The sequence below is a fragment of the Helicoverpa zea genome, chromosome 12 (assembly GCF_022581195.2).
Source record: "Helicoverpa zea isolate HzStark_Cry1AcR chromosome 12, ilHelZeax1.1, whole genome shotgun sequence".
NCBI lineage: Eukaryota > Metazoa > Arthropoda > Insecta > Lepidoptera > Noctuidae > Helicoverpa > Helicoverpa zea.
The window spans coordinates 355,017-379,024 of NC_061463.1; the positions used below are offsets into that span (position 1 = coordinate 355,017).

The following is a 24,008-nucleotide window of genomic DNA, read 5'->3' on the forward strand; positions in this document are numbered from 1 at the left end:
AGGCATTCAAAGTTGTGCCTAAACTGACAATTTCATTAATTTCTTCTTTTGACTTTCACTTGTTTGTGGTTTCTGCCTAATTATATAAAGCTATACAATACCTATTAAAATAAATAAAAAAGCTAATGAAGTGGCTCGGTTCGGAGCGGCCAACACATTTAGTATAGAAATTGATAGCCAGTCTTAAAAGATAAATTATTCTTTAAAAAAGGAATAAATTATTATATTACATTTAATATCTGCGGGTGCTCTTGTGGTTAACTCAACCTGGATGTTCCATAAATATAGGTAAGTGCTGCCACCAAGTTTGAACTTAGAGAACTAAGCTTGTGAACCTGCAACTATAGTTATATATGAATGAGGATAGATGGCGCTGCATTAAATAGAAAATATGCTTAAAAGAAAAAAAAAAAAAAAAACAAGATAAACTTATCACTTTATTGACACATAATAGGAATATAAAATAAAATCTTATTCTGGTCAGAATGGAATGTTAACATAGCATTCTTAAATAATCTATTACAACCTTGTAAAAACACAACACTCGGTTACATTTGATTATACTTTTCTCAATGAAGATTTATTTTTTGCAAAAAAGGTGGTTTGCAAGGTAAAAATATACTTGGAGCCCTCACAAAATATTGTGTATTTTTCTCAGCAATTGTAATATTTAATTATGCTTATAAGTGAAGACTTCATAGTCCCGGACAGTGAAGTTGTACTCGGTAGCGAGCGAGGCTGGCGCGAGCTGGTCGCCGTACGAGTGCAGGTTGCTGTAGCTCTCGCTGTTGCTGTTGCAGTTGCTTGAGATCAGCAGGTCTGCGCCCGCGCCGAATATTGGGCCGCAGCTGGGTGGAAAAGGATAATTTAAAAGTAAATTCAAAAATAATTTGTACTTATTTCTTAGCAATATTTATTAAAATTGAGGTTAATAATTATAAAGTTAATGAGCTCGTTTTTTTGAACGCACCAGTGCAAGTGGGCTATCCTGACACTAATCTCACTGATGCCTTTAAAAAACGAGCTCACTTGTCGAGGAAGGCTGCTTTTGGAGGGCAAACTAGCACCCAGGACGTGGAGAAAATGCTGGCGAGAGCTAGTACAAATACCATACTTCTCTCTCCTGCTTGCGAGTTCCTTAATCCTTAGTTTTAAGGCTTCCAAAACACATGATCAATATTGTGTAAATGTATTGTTCTTGTATTACTTACTCGGGATGGTAGCACAGCGCGAAGGCCTTCTTGAGCAGCGTGTACCGGGCGGGCGGGTCGGACAGCGCGAAGAGGAAGGCGCGCTCGGCCGGCGTGTAGCCGCCCGCGCCGCCCGCCGCCCACGCCGCCTCGCTGTACCCGCCGATCACCTCGCCGCGAGATAGCTGTGCAATCAATACAGTCGTGAAAATTTCAGGAAGACTTCTAGAAGGTAAGTAATGCCCAATCTATACTTATATTATAAAGCTGCAGAGATTATTTGTTTGTTTAATTCTTTGAACACGCTAATATCAGGAAGTAGGTACTGCTCAGATTAAAAAAAATCTTTCACCACCAATTTAAAACCGCTGGCAGAAGCAAGTCAATTATAAAAACATCAAGTTCAGAAAACTTCACATAGCTTACGTGACATTTACTTGATTGCGTATGAGCCCATAACAGCGTTTTCACACCAGCGGATAACTAATTGCAACACACAGATGGTATAACTCTAGTGGTAAGAGCCCAATGTATAATGTAACCAGCGGACACTAGTGTACCTGTACAAGTAGTAAGACAGGTGCGACACCATCGCAGTGAGAGTGGAACGCCTGTGCGGAGAACCCGTGCGTTGACGCGCGGAATATCAACCGCCACGACTGCTTCGGAGTTCCGCACCTACATGAAAGTTTTAAAAAAGTCTTAATAAACATTGGGTAGTTTGTTACGAATTCTACGACACTTCTGAAAAACTTTAAAAATCTTACCAGTTGTTGATGACAGCTTGGAAAGCGCTCTTGTCTTGCTGTAATATTAAGGATCCTGTGAACATGTTCACTGCCAATCTGGAACAACATACAGACTTGATACCTAAGCTTTTTCAAATAGCTTAAAGGAGAAAAACTAGCATTTTTTAGATTAAATATACAGCTACCATTAATCTAAACCATAAGATATTATGCTGAGTTGAGTATCCACCCATAGCAAGGTGTGGCTCCCTGTCTGACCCTAGACATCGGGTAACACAAAAGTCTAAAGCCAAGCCAGGCATGGTCGAGCAACTTCCAATCGTTTGCAATGTAGTATAGGTAAGACATTGACTGAACAAAACGAATTCACCCAGTTTGACTATTTGTATTATACAGCTGGACTGAGCCACAAAGTACGTAACATACCGCGGCTGCGTCCGCTTGTCGGTGTCGGGGCGGGGCGCGGGCGGCGGCGCGGCGTGCAGTGCGGCGCGGCGGTAGCGCTCCAGCGACAGCTCCATCGGCACCGCGCCCGTCGGCTCCACCTCCTCCGCGAACACTGCGCTGTCTGGGGACAACAGGACACAATATTAAATGTTAATCTTAGGCTTATTATAAAACACAGCAAGGATCCTCAAGATTAAGGACATAGCCTAGTTTGAGGATGCCAAAGCTGTACTGTAATTTAAATTGAGTAATATTATACTTTTAATTATGGAGCCAGTAATTACCGATGAGCAGTAGCCGCACATGCTGCATAAGCGGCGACAGATGGTGACAGACTCTAGCGCGCTCCTCTTCCGTCCAGTGCGCGGTGGGCTGCGTCACACCGGCGCGCTGCTTCGCCCACGCCAGGGCACAGCGCCATACTTCTTCCTCTTCCAAGCATAGCTATATAAATAAGCCAAATATGTATAAAACAAGTGAACATAAACTTGACCATTTATTAAGCGCCATCTATCGTCGAGTAGCGAAACTACTTAGTGACATGAAAGTACAATAGATGGCGTTCTATTCAATTCTATATTTGAATTTACGATTAAATAGGTAATCAAACGAACTGTAGTGTAGTGAAGTATTGTTACCTACAGATTTATTGTAGCCTTAACTAGCAAAAACACCATGTTCCTCATGAAGTGTCTGGTGAGTGCGTGTACATTTAGGACGTGATCACTAAGAAATACAACACTAAACAGATGTGAGTATTATAATTCTTTGCAAGTCTGTTTTGACTAGACCTTTACTTTAATAGTTTACGCCTACCATAAGAAAGAAGTATACTAACAAAGTCAGAAGAGATGAGCTTGATGAGTGCTTCCTTGGGCAGGTTGAGGAAGGCGTTAGTCTTGACGCAGTCGGCTGCGTTGTCCCCGATGAACGCGATGCAGCGCTCCATGAACGAGGATGCACTCTTCCCACCTGTAGATGACGGTAAGTAGCATGATAACTTAGATTATTTTGGCTTTTATGTTGCTTTTCAAGTTAATATACTTACTTGACTTTAGAGAGGGCTACAATTTTAGTGACTATGTATGTGTATTGCAGCAACAAGTTGTGATGATGAACAGTTATGAATATTTACTCTAAATCTACCAAGACTTTTCCCAACATATTTGGGGTTGGCTTCCAATCATAATGGAAGCAGCAAAGATGTTTTTTGCATAAAACAATTGCCTATCCAACTCAGTTAACTCTACAAATTGATACACCACAAGGATATTATCAGTTTACTGAATTGGTAAAACTTTCTGCAGACTATTCAATTGGTATAATCATCGGCAAGGATATTGAGCCCTAACCTTCACCTGTGCAGAAGTGATTTATTGCCATAAGTGTACGGTGCGCAAAGCGATCCCCACTCTTCCGCCGAGAGCTCATTATCCGTGCCGATAACTATATGTGTAAATGTCACAGCCCACAAAATCATACCTTCCAAAATATGATAGGAAAAAGTTACATCAATGCTCTTGCAAAGTGCTCTGCTTATCTATGTTATAGATCAACTCATGTAGCTGTTGGCTCAAAGCTTAGCTGTAAGTACTTAAAATGTGTTTTTAATGGTAGTGGAAACATGTATGTCAATATTATGTATGCGCAATTACCACAATTTATTAAATACTTGTTGCATAATGCGGAATAAAAACCTTTTCCTAGGGTTACAGTAAAATAGTGCTCCTTGCATACTTATCTATTCTTATAAACTCTGAAATAACTTGAATAATTCTTTCAATTTTATGAGCTACACTATATGCAAGAAGACTATTCCGATTTGTGTGAAATTGCTACTTTAATAAATCAAACAAAGGGAACATAGACGAATCTAAGAATCATAATCATATAACTATGTAATATCTATTTCAAAAATGTGCCACAGCGATATATACATTATTGAATTAGATGTTCTACAATAAACTATGCTGAAGTTTAGATTGCAAAAGTTATAATGGAATCTATGTGTAATCTACTTCACATGTAAGTGAGAGGTGGCGGTAATTTTATCTCTCAGCTGTTACAGTAACACAACATTTATATTTTGATATAACAGGAAGAAAATAAAAAACTTGTTGGCAATGTCTCTTAACTTTAATAAGGTAGACACTGGTGCATTGAACTCACAAGCGTTGCAACGCTTTTAAAAATAATAATTGAGAGTCTTCTTATACCTTGAGGAATGAACTTAGAGCTAAACTTTATAACCTATCACACTGACGCGTTCGGATTCACGTTTTGAATTAACGTAATGTTGTCTCCTTTCATCATAATTCTTCCAATTTGCTTCCTATTCTTGGTCTTCATATGAACCTCTTCGGCTTCATCCAATACAATGTTCATGTATTCATCAAATCCCACGATGTGTCCCTCGATTCGTAGATTCACGTTCTCGTACAGCCAAATTTGCACTCTACTTCTGTTTTGTAGGTATCGGAAGATAAGGTTGATAGGTTGGACCATCACCTTTTGAACTTTCGGTGGACCTTTGTATGCCATTTTGAGGTAACTTTAGGCAATACTTAGAATAAATGCAAAAAACAAACGATATCCAAAGCCCGGCTTTCTTTGCGGTTTGCAATCTGTCAAATTATTGTCTATGGTCGAAAATGACGCCAAGTGTTGTGGCCGCATAATAGTGATGGCCGAATTAGTGACCATAGACTGTTTAGTAACTTTTACTATTTATTATTTACGGTTCATTCGTTTATTTTTATTTTGTAAAAAAGTTCATATCAAATCAGTTCAATAAAAGTTCAAAGATATTCTACTAAAAACGTTTTTTAACCCCCGATGGAAAAACGACGGGGTGTTTTAGTCTTTATTTTTGCGTTCATGGCATTGTAGGGTGTACGTATATAATTTTCTATTCTACTCGGTTTAACATGAACTTTTAGCGATAGTATTTATTTACAAATTATTTACAATCGTCAATGTAAGAGTTTTGATTTTTTCGAGTCAATGTAAGAGTTTTGGTCGGCTTATTGAATAATTTATTTATTACTGTTACTGCACTGATCGTTATTGAGTGTACAGTAAAAAAATCTGAGTACGTATACACAAAAGATTTGTTCAATAAAAAGTTAGGTAGGTTAGGTTATTATATTAAAAACAACAAAAAAACATTACCAGCACTATTTTAACAGTGACAAAAAGTGTGCGATGGCCGGGAATCGAACCCGGATCAACTGCTTGGAAGGCAACTATGCTGACCATTACACCACCATCGCAACTGAAAGATAGGCCGAAATTGATGTAAAAAATAAACAGTACACTTAAATTAATAGTGCAATGATTACCGGGTCGATCCTGTATTTCCATGGCCGCGGCTAACAATGTGCAAGCACTTTCCACACTCAGTGTGGAAGTGACATGATCTTCACATGCTGATCTCAGATCCTCTACTCCAAGATCGGCTGCCAATGTCATCATTTCAAAAACTCCAGAGTCTTGCAGTAATAACTGCAATAATATTCGAACATAATTGTTATATTTATTCAAATTAAAAAGGTTTTACCATTTATTTAACACAGCGCCATCTAGTGATTTTGGGTGTATGCAACTGATATTATGGTTTGATGGTACTAGAAGCGTGTCTCGTGATTACAACATTATATCCGTTATTTATTTTAGAAGTAATCGAATCATCAAGATTTTATAACTTACCTTCCCGGTGTAAACGTATTGTATAAAAAGTCGAAATGTCTCAACTTGCACGTGCGGCATTCGTATTGGTGTCGGCTGTGCGCCAATAGATGGCGTTACCGAACATCCAGGTATGCGGCAAATCTCGCCTCGTTTTGTGTTTTGAAAACTTTTGCATCTAAAACAAAGGAAAAATTAATTTAAAAACTTAATATCAATTGAGTTTAAATGGGTTTGAAGACAGAAAGGCGAATTACGCAAACGTTGTTTGCTTCAACGTCTGAAAAAAACTACATTTAACGCAAATGTCGGTTTTATTAAAAACTTAGCGTAACTAGTTTAATATTACACAAAGGCGAGGCGCATCCTGCAGCTGATAATTAAAAACCGATCAGGAAGTATTTTGCTTGAAGAAATTTTAAGCGCTGAGCGCAGCTCGGCTTTCTTGGAAAAACTTAAAGTTGTCAACTTGTAATGAGAAAGTTTTAGAGGCGAGTAGCGCCCTCTGGCGGCCATTAGTGGATTTGTAAAATGTATAAACATCCAGAATTAATTACGGTAGTATATTTAGAAGTATTTGTGTAATGAGGTTTTAGTTTAGTAAATATCCTGGTAGCTGATGGATTAGGCGGAGATTAGCGGCGTGTATCGGTGTCGCGATGACACGTCCGTTATTTAGCGTTGATGAGACAGGCCCGCCTCGGCTGCACCTCTACTGATTGGATTTGCCACTGACTAAATTCAATTTTCAACTCCGTACGTTCCGTGGCAGTGATTTATCACCTTGTTTGCGTAATGTATCCGTAATTGGATCGGTTGAGAGTTAGAATAGGTATCTCATTCGTAATTATAGTAGTTTCAATTGAGAATTTGTTAGAATACCTGATTAAAGGTCGTATTCACTTGGAAGTCAATTTTAACTGTTATAACATTAGTGTAGTAGGTACTTATAAATCTGTATTCTATATGCAACTAAGTAGTGAAAAACGAGTAAGCCGTGTAACTGTAGCAAAGATTTCTAAACAGGTAAGTAAGTATATATAAGATGTATGGGCTACTGAGATGAGCCCTTTCAAGCAAACAACTTTGTTTTGTACAAAGTTTAGGTTCGGTCGGATTATCTCGACCTACCACTTCAATCCTTACATCTATGCTTGATTTATCTTTCTCCAACGTCGTAGAATCAATCCCTCATCTGGTATGAATAGTTGATGGTCCAGCTCCATTACAGCAGGTCCCAGGAGTGGCAGCCATTAGTGATCGAGCCGCGCCGTGAGGTCGCGACGTGTGAATATTTTAACATGTTTTGTCCTAGTTAACGAGTTTAACAACATCGCTTGGGGCCTCTACATTATACCTGAGCTGATTTTCTAAGATATACTGTGTAGAATCTGTATCGAAAATTTTGAAGTATCCGTTAGAACGCATAATACTTACCTATATTTTACGCAACATGGTCAATTATTGTTATCTAAACATTCCTAATGTCTTTTTGAGTCAGAAATATTTTCTTGTTTCAGACTTTCAGTTTATTTTTCTGAGTTGCAGAGTCCCTATTTTTTTCAGGTAAGAATGGATCATCAAGATAAACATTGGCAAATGAGAGAAGCAGAACCTCATTAGAGATACAATTTTCAGTAGACTAAGAAGAGAACTAAGGTATGTTGTTACTGGCTACAAATTGCCAACCACCGTCTAGGTGTTACTACCTACTTCCTAATAATTAATTGGTGTAATCCTATAAGTAGATACAAGATACGCTTGTAGGTACCAGGCCAGTCGGACTTGGTGTTGCCGGCACTAAGTTGTGCAGCCGATCTCAATTAATTGCGGAGCCGCTGTAGCGTTCATTAGCTGATTTATTTGCGGTGCTAGCTCTCGCCTCTCTCCCGGATGGAATTCGGCAAGATCCTCCATATATCTTGCATTGTATTGAATCGGTACTGTTTTGTTTGTACAATTCGATTTTAGAGATTTTAAACAAAAGAAGATCGGAATTCTGGTTGTTATCGTGGATTGTTTTGAACTGCTGTTCTAGTTTCTATATCTGAATTTCAAACGAAGAAGTCGCTATTTGTTTTTTTTTTTTTTATATTAGTGTTAAAATTATCTGGTCAAACGCTCCGTCCTTGTCCAAAAAGTCACACATCTAAAGTAGGCAGGGCACTGTGGATAAGTTAGTCGATTGGCCAATTTAAAAAAATCAATTTTACAATTTTTAAAGAACTCTCCGTCAGGGGTTCCATAAATCACGCAACTTTTATAAGCATTTTGTTAAATAAAGCTTAGCTTAGAGTTGGCGTGCGATACAGTTTCTCATACCATTAGCGGTTGTTCGGCTGGCGCGATTTGTTTGCAATTAATCACAGTTTGAGCCTGTGTCCTTATAATTAATTCAGTGCCGTGCTCGCGGTGTGATGCTCCACAATCTAGCTGGATATCATTAATCTTGGTCGCCGGACCGGCTGTTTCATCACAGAGTTTAATACAGACACGACATTTTGAGATTTCGGACCTACGTAGTGTTCTTGAATTTAATGAAGGAAAATTAAGTAAAACAATTATTGAGATGGTACCTAAGAAATGCGCAATAAGGTTAAATGATCTTTACTTACCTGTCTATCTTTATTCATTCTGTTTTTCCAAGTAGCTTGCTGGTAAACGCGATAATATGTACTTGTATAAAGGTATGATACCTTTTTACTACTGGTTTGATATAGTTCGATTACATAGCTCTTTCTACACTATAGCTACCACCTATCAGAGAGGTGTCGCGTCTACACCTCGCTACACAGTAGCGCGTCTCCGTCAGATGTTGACTAATGGAGCGTGGCGGCTCACTTGCACTTTTTGCTGATCTCCATTTAACACGTGGCAGAGCCCGGCTCTAAAGGATTACGACCATATTCTTGGGAAGAAATGGAACGTAAACCAGCTCTGTAGGCGCTGGAAACGCTGATTACCCGGGAATATTGATGGATTACTATGTAAGGTAGATTAGCGATTATGCCAAACGCCTGTTTGAGCCCTTCTAAAATCCGTTTAAAAATATCGCTCAGTCTAATGTCTTTTTTTAATACGTTCTCTTGGGTACTTCCCCACAGACAAATCTCTGTCATCCAGCACATGACGTCTCCCCGAGTGACGGCCAGTGCTGTGATTAACTCGATTAGTGCAGCTCGCGTGTCGCACATCACTAGCCGCGGCTAATTGACGCGTCGGACTGTCAGACCAGACAGTCTCATCCAATCACACCAGTTATGTTTATTAGGAAAATGCTGGGTTATGTGAATGACATATTACATGGTAGGTATGTGCTATAGTTCCTAGTAGGTACGTACATTGTGTATTAACATAGTTTGGCAAATTAACCTGTTTGACATTAAGATATGTCCCTATGTTACTATAGCACGAACTACATTATTGGACGATTTCATTACTGTAGACAAATATTTATTTCCAGCACATAGTTAAACAAAGTTAAATTGATATAGAAGTTATTGACAGCGCAAATCCTTTCCAATCACAACACTTACAAGACTAACAAACAATAAGTAAAACAATATCCCACACTCACAAGAACTTCTCGATGAGCTGTAACCGAACCGCGCGGTTTCAGTGGCACGTGTGACGGGCCTTTACCAACATCGAGCAACTTTTAATAGTGTTCTCTCGTGAGTTAGCTTGGCAAACATGGCGCCTGCGTTTGAGCACAGATTTAACTTTACGCACGATATACCTATTGTGCTGGTATGTCATGAGATATAAGAACAGAGAGTTTAAAGGATTTAGGAATGGCAGATATGTTTTTAAAGATATAAAGAGTTTTCAGACTCATTTTATCGGCGATTTTTCTCTTCTTATTGCTAAGAAGCTCAATGGTAAGCATGAGGTAGGTACTTAGTAGGTAATGACTTCTAAACAAAATTCATTTCATTTTTCAATAATTACCATTCAATTTATCGATGTTCAGCGGACCAGATAGATACAGGATCCTAATTAATCAAGCAAAATTAATAGGTAAGTACTCGACCTAAAAACCGCAGTAAAAATTGCAGCCCGTAATAAACCGGCTAACATCACACTTTAGCAAATTACACAACCGACGGGGGAATTGTTCGCACTTAATAAAATTAACTTTGCGATTTGTTGTGGTAAAAACGAGGCGTTTCTAAACAATCCGTATCAGCGTGGTCGCCATGATTGATGACGTCAGTAGTTCACGCCGCCCGCGCAACAACGCGACGCGACATCGCGACAACTTGACGCGCAATTTGCGTCACTGATCTTACGGTGACCAGGCCTTGTGTGATGTTGTGGACAAGGTTTGTTTCGCTTGTAAATGCCGTAAAAAAGTTTCTTTGGCCGGTCGGATATTCAATAGGTAAATACTAAATACATAGGTGTTGATTACCAATATATTCAATCGAAAATATAATTTATATTTAGCAACATATTTCGAACTGCCTTCAGTAAGTAACTATTCAAGGACTTGTACAATATTACATAAAAGTATTGTTTGCTGTACCTACTATATCATGCCAGTGGAGTTGAGGTACAGGAGTGTCTATTTGTCCACCAACAGTGCGGTGTGCCTACAGATAGCGATTAATAGTAGGCTGGCTGCAGCTCGGCTGTCGGCGCGGCTGATGCGGCTCACATTAATCTAACTCAGCTTCTTGCAGCGTTTGTCTGACGCGCCTTATTTTACGCAGATTATATCACTCTACGTTGGATGACTAGTGTTATTGTGTCCTTATTTAAATAAATATTTGGGCTTCCCGAGGTAATTTGCAACTTTTCTTATGTGTCAATCCAGATAACTAAATACCTTTTAAATATGTAGTTCATTAATTAATAGCCAGTGTTTACAGACTAGTGAGAAAATGCTTTTACAAATTCTTCTGCAATTTTAGTGGTATATGATAGATGTAGATCTAGGTATATTTTGTGTTTCGTATCACGTAGACGGTGCAAAATTATAAATCTCCTGAACGCTATCTTTTTTACAGGAATTAGAAAAGTAAAAACAAAAATTGCACTACATTCAACCATTCACAACTTTATCTTGTTAGTTAAATCAGCGAGTACGGTCCGCGAATAAAGTTGGCGTTTATTGCTGAATAAAATGTTTCGATACTACACCGTTTTCATGATTAGCAGTAAAACATTGAGGGTTACTCCTTAAATTCTGGTTATTAGTTGATTGCTGAAATACCAGTATTTCATCATGTGTGTTAAGAATTCGAATAACTGACAACGTAAGTTGGACTGTTGTGACTGACGGTACATTGGGGAGTGTTGCCAACTGCATTCTAGACTATAATTTGCACGCGAGTCTAGCAACATTCTAATTTTGCCGCATTCACAGCACGCGACCGTTACGTTCGAATTACAGAGCTCAAAGCTAATGAACGCCATAGCTACGTACGTGTTATTTTTGTGTTATACCCAGCGTATTGCCAACGAGCATAAATCGACTCGTTAAGCCTGATTGGTGTAATTCAATCTTGTAAATTACACTGCACGATCGCTGGATGTGTTTTTTTTTCAGCAGATAAAATGAAAAGCGAGAAAAATCTATGAATTCCATGGTGATGTGAAAATTTTCAGTTAACATTTCTCATTTCAAGTTTTGCCAATTTTAATGGCGAATGAAACGTTCCTTTTGCAATCTTTTTCAATAGGTTATCAAGCTGGAGCTTATAGAAAAGTTAATCGTCATATGTTTTCAGAGCGTTCTATTCATACGAGTATCATTTCATCACTTACGTACAAGTGAGCGCTGTACACGTAGATTGCAATTGAAAATGTTCAACAATCAATGTCCTTTCAGGCTTTTGACGGCTGTCAGATAAAAGCAGCCGAGCTTGTTACGTGGCGCAGTCGAAGTGGCGCGCTCTTTGTAAACAGTTTTCGCACAAAAGAATTGACGCGCGTCGCAACAAGATCCGCACTTAAGGGCGGGCACAGATTATTGCGACATTTTTCTACAAATAATAAGGCAGTAATGAGCGCGGTGTGACGTCACTGGCAGGCTGCTGTAACCGCTCGCTCCAATTTGCGGTGGCGCTCACAATGGCGGCGCTCGCTGCGCTCAGCTGTCATCGCAACACGTGCCGCTGTTGGTATTGTGTATAAGTTCCTGGTTTTTGTTATTGACTATAACAAATTGTGCGGTGTAGACTTACGTATTGTAAGCTCCCTATTAAATCGTAAATTATATTTAAATTTTCTACCACAAGTCACTCTTACTAGGTATATTACTTAGCTCAAAAGAATTCAACCGCTGATCTCGTTCAGAATAATTAGCTGAAACTTTCTTTGTAAGCTGCTTAAGCTCTCCTTTGGGTGTTCTTCACAACGTCTAGTTGACCAAGTTTAAATTCGTTAAAGAGGTCTCTGTGTCACGTTATCTAAGGACATGCTCACACCGAGAAGAGACGCGCGACGCGCGACATAAATCACAGTTTATAATGTCATCGAGATCGCGACAGCGCGTAGTCTCTGCGTTTACGAGCGATGTTTACTGTCGCCGACATTACTCGCGACAAAGTAAAGTGTGATCCCTCACAAATACTCGGTCGCGACTCCTGAGGCGCACTCAACAGTTTTACGAAGGAAACTTTTATAGTTGAATGTCATCATCGGGACTGATAGGTGAACTTAAAACATTTCGTTGGGTTAAGGATGCTCTGAAGGTGACGAAATTGTTCAAATTTTATTTACATCATAGTTGAGACACCTCTTATTCACATTGTAACAAACAAGGATAAACGGACAGGGTGCTACTCTTATTTACCTACGCTTTACAAAGAAGCATTAGGTTGTAAGAATAGCCTAGTACGGATACTATAGCACTTAAAAAAGAACAAAATATGTAGAGATTTCGCCATAATATGGTAAACTAGCCGTTTTCCCGCGGTTTCACCCGCGTCCCGTGGTATCTGCTGCCCGTACCGGGATAAAATATAGCCTATGTTACTCGTGGATAATTTAGCTGTCGAATGGTGAAAGAATTTTAAAAAACGGTCCAGTTGTTTTTGAGCCTATTCATTACAAACAAACAAACAAAGTTTTCCTCTTTATAATATTAGTATAGAAGTATAGATGTGACTTTACCTAAAAATAGTGCTATATTTGTCAGAACACAAATATGTCAAAATTTTCTTTTAAGACTTTGTTTATTTCTGCCAGGTACAAAGTATTCGTAACGTGTTAAATAATTGATGTCGTATTGTGCGTTTTGTCGCTACGCGGCGTATTGTTCCCTTTAGTATTGTTGAACTGATTTGAATCTCGCGTTTTGTTTGCTGCTGAGGTGACTACGAATGTGGGGGAACTGTGGACATAAGAACAGGTGTATCTAAGTGACGGCTCTGAATTTTTTCAGGTGAAAACATGGATCTGGAAACGTTAATATTGAAATGTTTGTTCCTGAACAATCAGTTATATTAAATAACCAGTACTAGTAGGTACTACCACAGGTTCTAAACCCATCAGTGTGACGCCCAGACATAATTAGGGGAAATTCCTTGTTCTTGGAGCATTACGATTAATGTGTGCGCGTACCAGTGTTTTTCCTAATTAAAGCTACTAGGTTACAAAAAGCCGATGATACTACGTATATCGCCATAAAAAGTAGAAAATTGTAAAATGAATCGGTTGGGAAATATCCCGATAATGAGTGGTTACCGCAAACGAGCAGTTCGCGTGGAAGCGCGAGTTGTAATTACGATTCGTGTCGGTTTGTTTACCTCGCCGATAGATGGCGTTTGTTTCAACAACACGCATTGTTTTTTCCCGCGCTCCACCGGCCAACTTTTCTCATTTATTCCAACAAATATGTCTAGTGTTTCAGCGGTTTAACTTCGTCGAGTGTTTCATAGAATTTCAACACACGTACGTACATTGTTGTTGTGGAAATTCATAATTGGTACACACAGGTGGCAGGTTCCTATATTATTCGTTAATAAGAATGAATTTAAAATTACTTCGACGAAGTTATTGAATTATCTGAAATAATGTAAGCACAGGTGTCTTGAAAGTATCATTGTCAGTTTAATGAGAATTACAGTAACAATTACTAGTTACTGCTAGCAGTTGTAAGTTATGCAAATTATTTGTTGAGATGTGTCGACGTAATTAACCAATTAATAACATTCTTGAGCTTTCTTTTTATAAGTATTCCAAAAGATAGTAACACTTGACCACAGAATAAAGAGTCCCCGTTTTCGTGGAAAAGCAACATGCCACTTTTAAACTAGGAACTACTCAACCCTTGCAAGCTCTGATACTCGTATAAGTAGGTAGATACTCGAAAACACTTTCAGTATGTTCAAGTATGTACCATAATTTAGCATTTACATCAAAATTGGTGTACGCCGAGTATCGCAACACATACATTACGGCAAACTGTAACTTGTGCATAATCGAGAACAAGCGGGTGCTTACGCGATAAATTCGACGCGGGCGAAGCGCCGTCCTCATTGAATCATCAATCAACCCCCCCCCCGCCCGCTCGCCGCCCCTCACACCCCCGCACACCCGGTGCCGCTGTAATTAAGTCCCAAATTATCCCTGTTAAGGGTGGCTAGGATATGATGCCGGTGGGACACTCTGTTATGTAGAATATCGATAGACACTGAAATTAATCTGGTTGTGAACTTTGATCAATGACAGTGAACAGCTATTTAGTGGTAAGGTTAATTAAGATGTTTCACTGTTTTAATTGATATTTTTGAATGCATTAAAATTGAGACTTTTTCATACTATTACATTGCCTCATGTCGTTCATTGCTTAGGAATAGGAATTTTAATCAGCAGAATTTGCAGCTGCGTAAGACTCGTTCCCAAAAAAATATCGAAAAGTCTGGTGACCCTAACGCTCTATAGTCTATACAGGCGTCGAACCAGTCACTAATACCAATTACCAAAATTCGTCAAGATTTCTACATAGGCTGTGCTGCTCACGTCAATCCTGATAAGTGGGAGAGTGACAAGGATAAAAGACTGAGTCGATTCTGCACATGGCAATGTGAAGTGTGAATAAGTGTTGCCAGATGAAGTAAGACAAATTGCTCGTGTTAAGCACCTTGTAAGAAATAAAAGCTTCGTTTGCTACACTTTTGTTCGGTAGTCGTTCTGAGCACTAATCAAGAACAAAATTTGGCTTTTAGTAAGATTTATGGGAGACAGGTGTACTTCATTATTATTTACCGACGTACTTATAACTTTACATCATTTGTTTTAAACAGTCTTAAAATAAAAATAAGTAAAATGAACACTTATTTCCAAGTTAAGTGTCAATGCATAATTTGGTTTGTGTTTTATTTTACAATATTTTGCTACCTCCTTAACTTCATCATAAAAAGTAAATAAAACAGTTAAGAGAGAGGCTTAGAAGAAAGTTTCCTTCGTACATTTTATCGTGAAATTCAAAATGGGGTGCTCGCTTTCCAAATTATTGCCAAAAAAGTTTGTATTTATGGGATTGGTGTGTTAATTATCCAAAAACAACTATCCAGTAACAAATATAAAATATTTCATCCCTGAGAAGTTTTTAGCCAAGATTAACAAGCTAGTATCTGGGCTTGATTAAAAAGGGGAAGTTTAGTAAGTAAACAAAAACGGTGACGATAAACAAAATGAAGCGAGCGCCTCCGACCAAGTTCAGGAACTTTAAAACAATGTGAACACCCAGTGTTCCTATTAGTATATAACAACCGTTACACGAGATGAGGAGATCCTGTTCCTTAAGAGATTCTAGACTGCTTACTAGAGAAGGTATATCTTAACTAACATCCAACAGAGACTCATTTACATCTTGAGAAGATGTTTCACAGCGGCAACAGGAAAACTGCCATCATTATTCAAATCAATAACAATTTCTTTAAAAGCCAATTTATTGGTATAAAAATGTCAAGTGTTCAGTATAGCACATCCCGGCTCTGTAGCATTAATAAAATTAATAAGAAACAAGCTTAGCGATGATTGATCGTTTCGCGCGGCCGGGAGTTGGCAACTTTTTGAATCAATCATAAAGAGTCGGCTGAGCAGCTGGGCCCGGCGGTGTATAATCACCGCTTGTTTGTATTGCTGCTAACTCAAGCTTAATTGTTACACTTTATACTCTAGAGCTGTTGCAGTAAACAGTTTCGTAGGTAGTGTTTGTAAGCGTTAAGGTACGGTATTCGGGGTTAGCTCTTACAACATTATCGCTATATAAAATACCGAAGTGTTAATGGTTCAAGATCGATGAGATGACATACTTTTTGTTTACATGTAGAAATACCGTATCACCATAGGTGGTATATCATTTCAGCAATGGTACACAGACGCTTTATGGGTGTTTTGTACTAACTACTGAACGAGAGAGTATGATGAGGAGTAAAAGAGGATTTCCCGTGCGGAAAATCTATACATAAGTACATGTACCCACAGCCATTCAACAGTATTTTTATGTTGCTTTTCCAACTTTCATGTTAACAAGATTTTTTCCTCGTAGATAAATGCGAACACAACATATTATCTAGCTATCCGCTCTTTGTGAAAAGTACTCGTACCTACATAATAATAAATAGTGAGTAAAGTCATAGATCAGTGGCCTTAGGGAAGTTCCTGTGCTGCCGCAAATGTGAGTTATTTTTTTTTTTCAATTTATTGTTAACAAACAGACTCGGCGAGTCTTGCTAACTTTACGCATAACTTAATGGAGTTGTTGGTGAAACTTGCCGTTTTTCCGGCCCCATTCAACTGGACCATATGTCGAGAACAGGACCCTGCCTATTTACATGCAAATTGCTTGCCGTCGACTGATTTCTTTTCGATATCCCCCATCTTTGGTGTGCATAACTTTTGGCATTATACATAATTCATTCGGACGGACGGTGGCCATCTTTTTTATTACTTTCTTCAGATTTTACTTTGGAATTTGAATGATACGAAATCTTTCAAAGGATTTTGTTAGGATGCAAATGATTCGAAATTTGAATTAAACGCCATCTAGTTAAGCTTCATTTAAAATTTGTTTCAAGCTACGTAACAGAGATGGCGCTGCATGTCATGTTTCCCAATTGCACAGAAAATGTAAAACAGTTTGTGATGAATATTATATAATTTCTGTACTTCTATAGTCTTTATTTCCTTTTAGCGCATTATGGGCCCTGGGCGCCTCATCAAGCAAATTACGTCTTCACATCTCGGCGTTCAAAATTCATTTGCATTTGAAACATTTGAATGGTGCAAGCTCGGCAGGCGGCGGTGAAAGGTCCGCAATTTGCTCCGCGCATAAAGATAGATAAAATTAGTAACAATTTGGAACAAACTTTGACGATTTCGTAAATTAACAGTTTGTCCAAAAAGTTTTAAATTGTTTTTCAGTCATATTTTCCGCAAAAAAAGGGAAAATGTGCGCGGAACAGGATTTCATTTTAATAAAAAATATAATTTACTTACCGACATTTTATGTAAATTGTTGGTTTCTTGTGTGCTTATTATTTAAAATTATTTATATTATTTTCCTAAAATGCCTTTCTTTACAAATGATCAGAACGATTTACATTATAGTTAGCACCGAGAGGTGTGAAGTATCAAATAAAAGCAGTAAATGTTATTACTATAGATTTGATACTTATTCGAATATATAGGTACTAGTGGAAAACCCGGCTTCGCTCGGGTGAAATTTGACTCATAATACACGTCTAGTTGCAAAATGTAGGTAGAAATTTCTGTAGTCATCGGGTCTCAAGGAATATTAAAGGAATAATCAAGGCATAGATTCGTATAGCTTCGTTCGTTATGTTTAATAAATATAATAAATAAAAACTGCAAAAGTTTTTACACAAATTATTTTTATTTCAAATTAACATTCAAAATAAACTAACACAAATTAACAAAACATATAATTTTTAAGGTTTACTCTGTGTAAACCTCTTTGTTTTAAGCACTCAGTCTTTTTCTTTACTTTGACAGGTAGATAAGTACTTACTAATTTTAAAAATAAAATATGAAATTGTGGTTCTTTATCCAAATTGGCTAAATCAAGAATAATATTAGGAAGTATGTAAATTGTAATTTTACAATGAGTACTTATCCGAGAATTTGGCAAAGGTACTTATAAAAAAATATTCTCTATTATACATCAGAGGTTGATTATCACAAAATTTCTCTATATATAACATTTTTCGATAAATATTTATCACCTTTCAAGCCTTGTTCAGTGGTATTGATAATTTGAATTTTTACATCATCGAATCTTCGAACTCGAAATAATTGCCGAGGAAGTTTAAAATCAATTGCTTCATTCAAACATCTTTCCCATTCTTGATCGTCAAAAAGGAGCCCTCTTGCTTGAGCAGCTTCTCGAAATGAGTTGTAAATAATATTTTTATAAGTTCTAACATTCAACTCTTCGTTATCGACCTTAAAGGAGAAAATATATTAGATAAATATTCAAATAATAATAACTGTTGTGAATGTATGTAGGTATATCCTCACATCTCTATCTGGTAATAAGTATTATTTTTCATTTTACAGCCACAGCACTCGCAATAATTGAAATTATCTGCAAAAATATATTATACAATTAATAATGTCTATTGTATAATAAGAGCCAGCCAAGTTCAAGTGGAACTTGCGCATGAAGGGGTTTATTTCATTATCGAGAAAAACGGTGAAAAAATCGTGTCTGTTTCTGTATGTGTTCATGACACCTCAACACAGGCTATGCGTGTGGTCATTTATTATTATTTGTCGAATTATAGAGAAAAAATATTGAGCCGCTTACCGAGTATAATGTTGTCGCATTCCACACATCGACTGCACATTTGCTTTTGTTTGCCATCTCTTGCAAATATTTTGCCATTACAAAAATTGCATGTCACTGGAAGTAAATAAGTACTTATTTTATTTTTAAATGCAGAAGGCTCACAATCCACACTTTAAGAAGAAAACAAAACAAAATTCACTTAAAAACACAACCTGCCTACATACCTACTAAAATACTACACACCATCTTTACGAAGAGCCCTTCGCTCCATCCACTTTCCACAATTGTGACAATGTTTACCAAATGCACGGAGATTCGGCTGTTAACAAAATGATATAGGTATCATCAAACAAAAGACTAAACGAAGACAGAGACACGACCAACGAAACATTTTATGAAATACTTACGATTTTCGGCATGATGTGTGTAATCCAAACAAAGTAAATGACAATGACATTTGAACAACTAAATGACATTTGAACTAAAACTTCGACTTTGAGGTTATGGTTATTATTCTTCTTTCTATGGTTTTTATCGCAATCGGCCAATCTTATGCTACGTTCACACGCGCGCCGCGCAACCCGGCGGGCTGCCTGGCGGGCTGCGCGGCGTGCAGCCCGTCGCGGGCAGGCGGACATTCAAGCTGTTCACACGCGCGCCGTCGTGTCAGTCAGTGCAAGAATGGCGAGCAGCGAGGATCTCGGTGTTGTTGCTGTCATAGCCTTTGGCTTAACTTATTTTTATTGGAAAAATAATCAAAATGATGAACGACGTTAACCATTCCGCCATGTTGTTATCTTCGATCGTAGCGACTTTCTTAGAACGTTTAATCGTCACGAAAGCGCAGGAGAGACTGACTGCCCGCGCGCGTGTAAACAGTCGCCGGGCGCCCGCACATTCATCCTTTGAACTTTGCCAAAAAACCGACACTCGACCGATTCGCGGCGTTCACGGGCACGGGCGCGTTCACGGGCTCGGGCGTACCGTTTACACGCTCGTGAACGTGACTGTGCCCGTTAAATGTCGATTTGAACGCGCGTGTGTGAACATACCATTAGGTTTAAAGAAAAAACACATAACAAAAAGTATATCATAAAAAAGTGTCAAAAACAATATTTTCGCGAAACGTCAACGACTGACGAAAAGTATTTTTTGATAAGATTCACTAAACGTTGGCGATGCGTATCTAAGCAACGTTTATTAACTACCCAAGATGGCGACTGTGGTTTGCTTGTCAGTGCAATTGAAATTTAACGAAATTCTCCATAATCCGAATTTTGCGGATATATGTTGTCGACTCAAAATTAATATTTTTTTATGTTTTGTTATTCATATAAGGTTTCGATCGAGTCTACCGTACCCTTTGACGAAATTATTAATATAGATTATGTTAATAACGTATTTATTTATAGAACATAAAAGTATATTTCAACCTCTTCATCATCTCCCGTATGGTCTAGTGGCTAGGATACCTGGCTTTCACCCAGGAGGCTCGGGTTCGATTCCCGGTACGGGAAAATCTTTTTGCATGAACTCACCTTGCTATCAAAATTATTTTGTGAGCGTAGACTTTTTCTTCGTTGGTTCCAAGGATAAAAACGATGTCAGCTGAGTCTTGGTCTTCGGAGAGTCGCTGCAAGTCGCGCAGCAGCCCCGGCAGGCCGGCCCGCTCAACCGACGCAGTGCAACAAGTGCCGGTCACCCTATTCGCCATTGGCACTGGCTGCTTCTTTTTTATTGGATAAATTTTGACGAGGTATTGCGCCTATATTCACAAACTTATTGCCGGGAAACAGCAATATGCGAATTAAATTGATTGTTGAGTAACACTTCGAGATAAGTTCGTAACAAACACTCTCCACAACAATAACAACGAGGAAAATCGCACTTGCACACAGAAACTGTTACAAAACCGTAAAACTATGTGACGCGAGCACCACAACAGAGTAAACACATCACAACTTAACGCTTCATTTACTTATTTATAGAAAACATTTGATTTGCAAATGGTAAACTCGGACCTTAGCTTGTCAACATAACCTCAATCGCATAACTTTGCTTTAACTTGAAATATCTCGGAACTCGACACACAATGTTATTCAGCTGCGTATGCTTTGTAGAAGCTTCGCATTGAGGATAAAACACCGTGTCCATTGTGTCGTGGGATGAAATCAGCCTCACAGGTACCAAACAGGTTTTCATTAAACTCAGGTAGACGCTTCTATTGATATTTCTATCTTTGTCATTCGCTATACGTGCTCTCCTATATTAAATAACTATTTCGTGCGCTTACACAACAGCCTCCGTGGCGCAATTGGCTAGCGCGTTCGGCTGTTAACCGAAAGGTTGGTGGTTCGAGCCCACCCGGGGGCGTTTCTTTTTGCGCTCTTTCGCAGTCTTTGGCTCGTTTGGCTATTCCTGTTATTCCAATAAAGAACATTTTTTGTGGGATTATGAATTATATGGTAGGCGCTTCATCTGTAAACTTTTTTCATGTAGTACCTAGGTAGAAGCAATTTACATAATAGTGATCGCTCATTCTAAGTTAAAATACTTACGTGAGTTCAGTTTGTCTACCGTTGTAGGATTAATTTAGTAGGATTTATTTCTCTCCTCAGCTAAATCATACTAGGTAAACTCATGAATGACTAAACTGTCTGGAATTAATCGCCTCGTCTAAATAGAGAACGCATGCAGCTGTCACCATCAGCAGACATTCGAGAACGTTCGATAATGGCTCACAAATACACATTATTCGCTGCCAAAACGCAACAGTACGATATTTAACGCGAGGAAGTCGCTCGCAGATCGCAGACGTGACAGTTCGGAAATTGCAAGCCGTCAACCGCGCCACGATCCGTGCCCGCCAGGCGTCGCCACTTGTCGGCCATGTCCGTCAAACTTCGGCAACGGTTGGCGCGGTTTGAATTGTATTTTGAATAATGGAGAAAATATTATTTAGTTTGATGTGGTGTATTTTATAAAATTAGAGCTTGCAATGTCATAGACTTTCACATTCATAGATTTTAAGGAATGCAGTTATTAGTGTAGAGCGTCAAGCCGCACAAATACATCGTCAAGATAAGTACTGATGACACTTAAAAAGGCCATGAAAACAAGGTCGGCGAATGCAACATCACACATTCACAAAACAATATCCAATACGTTAGGAGACATACACAAGTGTGATCAAAGAAAGCGGTATTGATAATTACAAAACTGACCTAGCCCCGGCTGCAAACACATAAGAAATGCTACGAATATCTCCACATGATGCCCCATACATATGGTCGTTTATTACAACACAACTAACCACTAGATACTGGAGTTATTACCTGAAACAATCATTTTTCCATCATAAAAATGTCACTAAAATATGTAACCACAAACATAATTTAGGCAGACTATTTAGTTTAGTCTAACTATTGAACGCATCACAGCATGCGTTAGGAATGTATGCACAGTCGGCCGCTGCCGTCATCTGGCCGACTGCATTATTCAGCTGCCTACATACGGTGACTATGGAATTGTTAGTTTACATCACATTTAGCCTAGCCCCAGCAATCGGCTACGAACAAACACACTCTAATAAAGCAAAAATTCGTATTTGCACTCTATGTGCGTCGGATTTTAAATTCTATCGAATTATCCACAAAAATCTCGTTTGGGATATAAATTTTAATGATTGGCGATTGTGTACTTTCATCGTATGTGGTCGATGAGGTTTATTGTTTAAATTGTTTTTAGAGTTAGTTTATGAAGTAAGGATGCATTTATCATGGCGATGGGATGCCCCAATCACCTCAAATCGAAGATTCAGTGCATCGAATGGGATTTATGGCTAGAAATGGGAGCATAATTAACCTAGAATTGCGCAATAACGGGTCTGCCGTACCCGGACTATCATAATTTTCCCGAAGCGTTTATTTTAACAGATGTATCGATATTTCATGGGCCGTTAACTGGCTCGTCGACAAATATATTGCGCTCAGCAGTCTGGTTTCTGTGAACGTCACCATACATTAGTGGGATTTACTAAATAATTGTAAAATAAGAGGGCGCTATGTCGATAATAATTCTATCAGTTTGTTTTGGTAGCGGCGAGTGGCGCGGGCGCACCGCGTTCCAACTGCGCTGCTGACGCGTTAATGTTTCTATTGATTTCAGTATATTTGCCCTTTATTTATGGGTGTCAAGGTTAATGTTTGGTGTAACTGTTTTCTGTTAAGTAGGATTTAAGTAAACAGATTTTGGACAATGTGGAGCAATTGGTGTTTCTCAATCGTTGTGGCCCAATACTCCGTGTTTGGGTAGTAGTTGGCAAAAGTATGTATATGCTATAATGAATTTTGGAAAGATATTCATGTCAGATTAAATCATATCACAAAATAAAAAGTCACCACGCCGTAACGGAAATCGCCCCCTAACTCAAAACTAGCTCAATTGGAATAAAAATAAAAAATCAAGCTTCGTTATCAGTTAGGACGGGCCCTGAACAAATATATGCGATTGTATCAATCACTGTCGAGGACCACTGCCGAAATATTCATGTTTACTCGAGATAATATCGTCAATAAGTGGATTATGGTCATTCTGACCGGCACATCCCGTATTTGTTAACACGTGTAAACTGCGATAGCGACGGGTTAAGTAAATACACTGTTTGTCGTTTTATATCTTCGGATTAAAGTGATCGTTCATGATTCAATATCGTAAACTCACCGTTGATAGTGAAGTGATATTATTATTTTGTAATTTTTGTGATTTATGCCTTGTATTACAAGCTGGTAGACATGTTCGTATGTTATACCTATTTAGGGTGAGCGAACTTTTTGCACGGCTGATACCACAAGATAGGTTTCTTGCATACCTTCCTACTTCAGCTGTCAAATTGTGTTCTTAATTCATTCCGTTTCTAAAATTACTTTTGCATAAACGAATGAGTCCAGCCCTCTAACAGAGAAAGCAAAAATCCCAATTCCAATCAAACATCCACAATTAGCAGTAGCGGCGTACACTTGTCTCCAAGACAACGAGACGAGTATGACGAGGGTGCTCATTGTGCACAAATAAGAAAAGCAATTAAAGCTGAGTTGTAGCGGTGAATATGAATGGCGCGGGCACGCACGGCCGATGCGATCTGCCCGCAGTTAGGGCACAAAAGAA

The 24,008-nt window shown here is 38.5% G+C and overlaps 3 protein-coding genes and 3 non-coding genes across 7 annotated transcripts; 2 read left to right on the top strand and 4 right to left on the bottom strand.

Annotated features, from left to right (window-relative positions):
• Nucleotides 1–424: 424 nt before the first annotated feature.
• On the bottom strand, nucleotides 425–21,014 carry LOC124634953 (BTB/POZ domain-containing protein 19). Its single transcript, XM_047170654.1, has 10 exons — nucleotides 20,381–21,014; nucleotides 6,095–6,251; nucleotides 5,728–5,890; nucleotides 3,225–3,358; nucleotides 2,671–2,830; nucleotides 2,366–2,507; nucleotides 1,958–2,035; nucleotides 1,751–1,868; nucleotides 1,212–1,375; nucleotides 425–848 (listed from the first exon to the last, which is right to left on the bottom strand). The coding sequence occupies exons 1-10, from the start codon at nucleotides 20,554–20,556 to the stop codon at nucleotides 671–673; spliced, it is 1,470 nt and encodes a 489-aa protein (XP_047026610.1). The 5' UTR covers nucleotides 20,557–21,014; the 3' UTR covers nucleotides 425–670.
• Nucleotides 4,504–5,033, bottom strand: LOC124634956 (probable small nuclear ribonucleoprotein E). The gene has a single exon (XM_047170657.1). It carries the CDS (start codon nucleotides 4,925–4,927, stop codon nucleotides 4,640–4,642), a length of 288 nt encoding a protein of 95 aa, XP_047026613.1. The 5' UTR covers nucleotides 4,928–5,033; the 3' UTR covers nucleotides 4,504–4,639.
• On the bottom strand, nucleotides 5,587–5,658 carry Trnag-ucc. Its single transcript has one exon. It is a non-coding gene; the product is annotated as a tRNA-Gly (tRNA).
• On the bottom strand, nucleotides 17,712–19,519 carry LOC124634954. 2 transcript variants are annotated; one of them, XM_047170656.1, is made up of 5 exons: nucleotides 19,250–19,519; nucleotides 19,067–19,161; nucleotides 18,861–18,956; nucleotides 18,572–18,638; nucleotides 17,712–18,496 (listed from the first exon to the last, which is right to left on the bottom strand). In XM_047170656.1, the coding sequence occupies exons 1-5, from the start codon at nucleotides 19,297–19,299 to the stop codon at nucleotides 18,478–18,480; spliced, it is 327 nt and encodes a 108-aa protein (XP_047026612.1). In that variant the 5' UTR covers nucleotides 19,300–19,519; the 3' UTR covers nucleotides 17,712–18,477. The 2 variants fall into 2 exon arrangements, with proteins under 2 accessions (XP_047026612.1, XP_047026611.1); XM_047170655.1 differs by having other exon boundaries at nucleotides 19,086–19,161; nucleotides 19,250–19,513.
• Nucleotides 20,288–20,359, top strand: Trnae-uuc. Its single transcript has one exon. It is a non-coding gene; the product is annotated as a tRNA-Glu (tRNA).
• A 127-nt stretch (nucleotides 21,015–21,141) lies between the features above and the next one.
• On the top strand, nucleotides 21,142–21,215 carry Trnan-guu. Its single transcript has one exon. It is a non-coding gene; the product is annotated as a tRNA-Asn (tRNA).
• The last annotated feature ends 2,793 nt before the right edge of the window (nucleotides 21,216–24,008 follow it).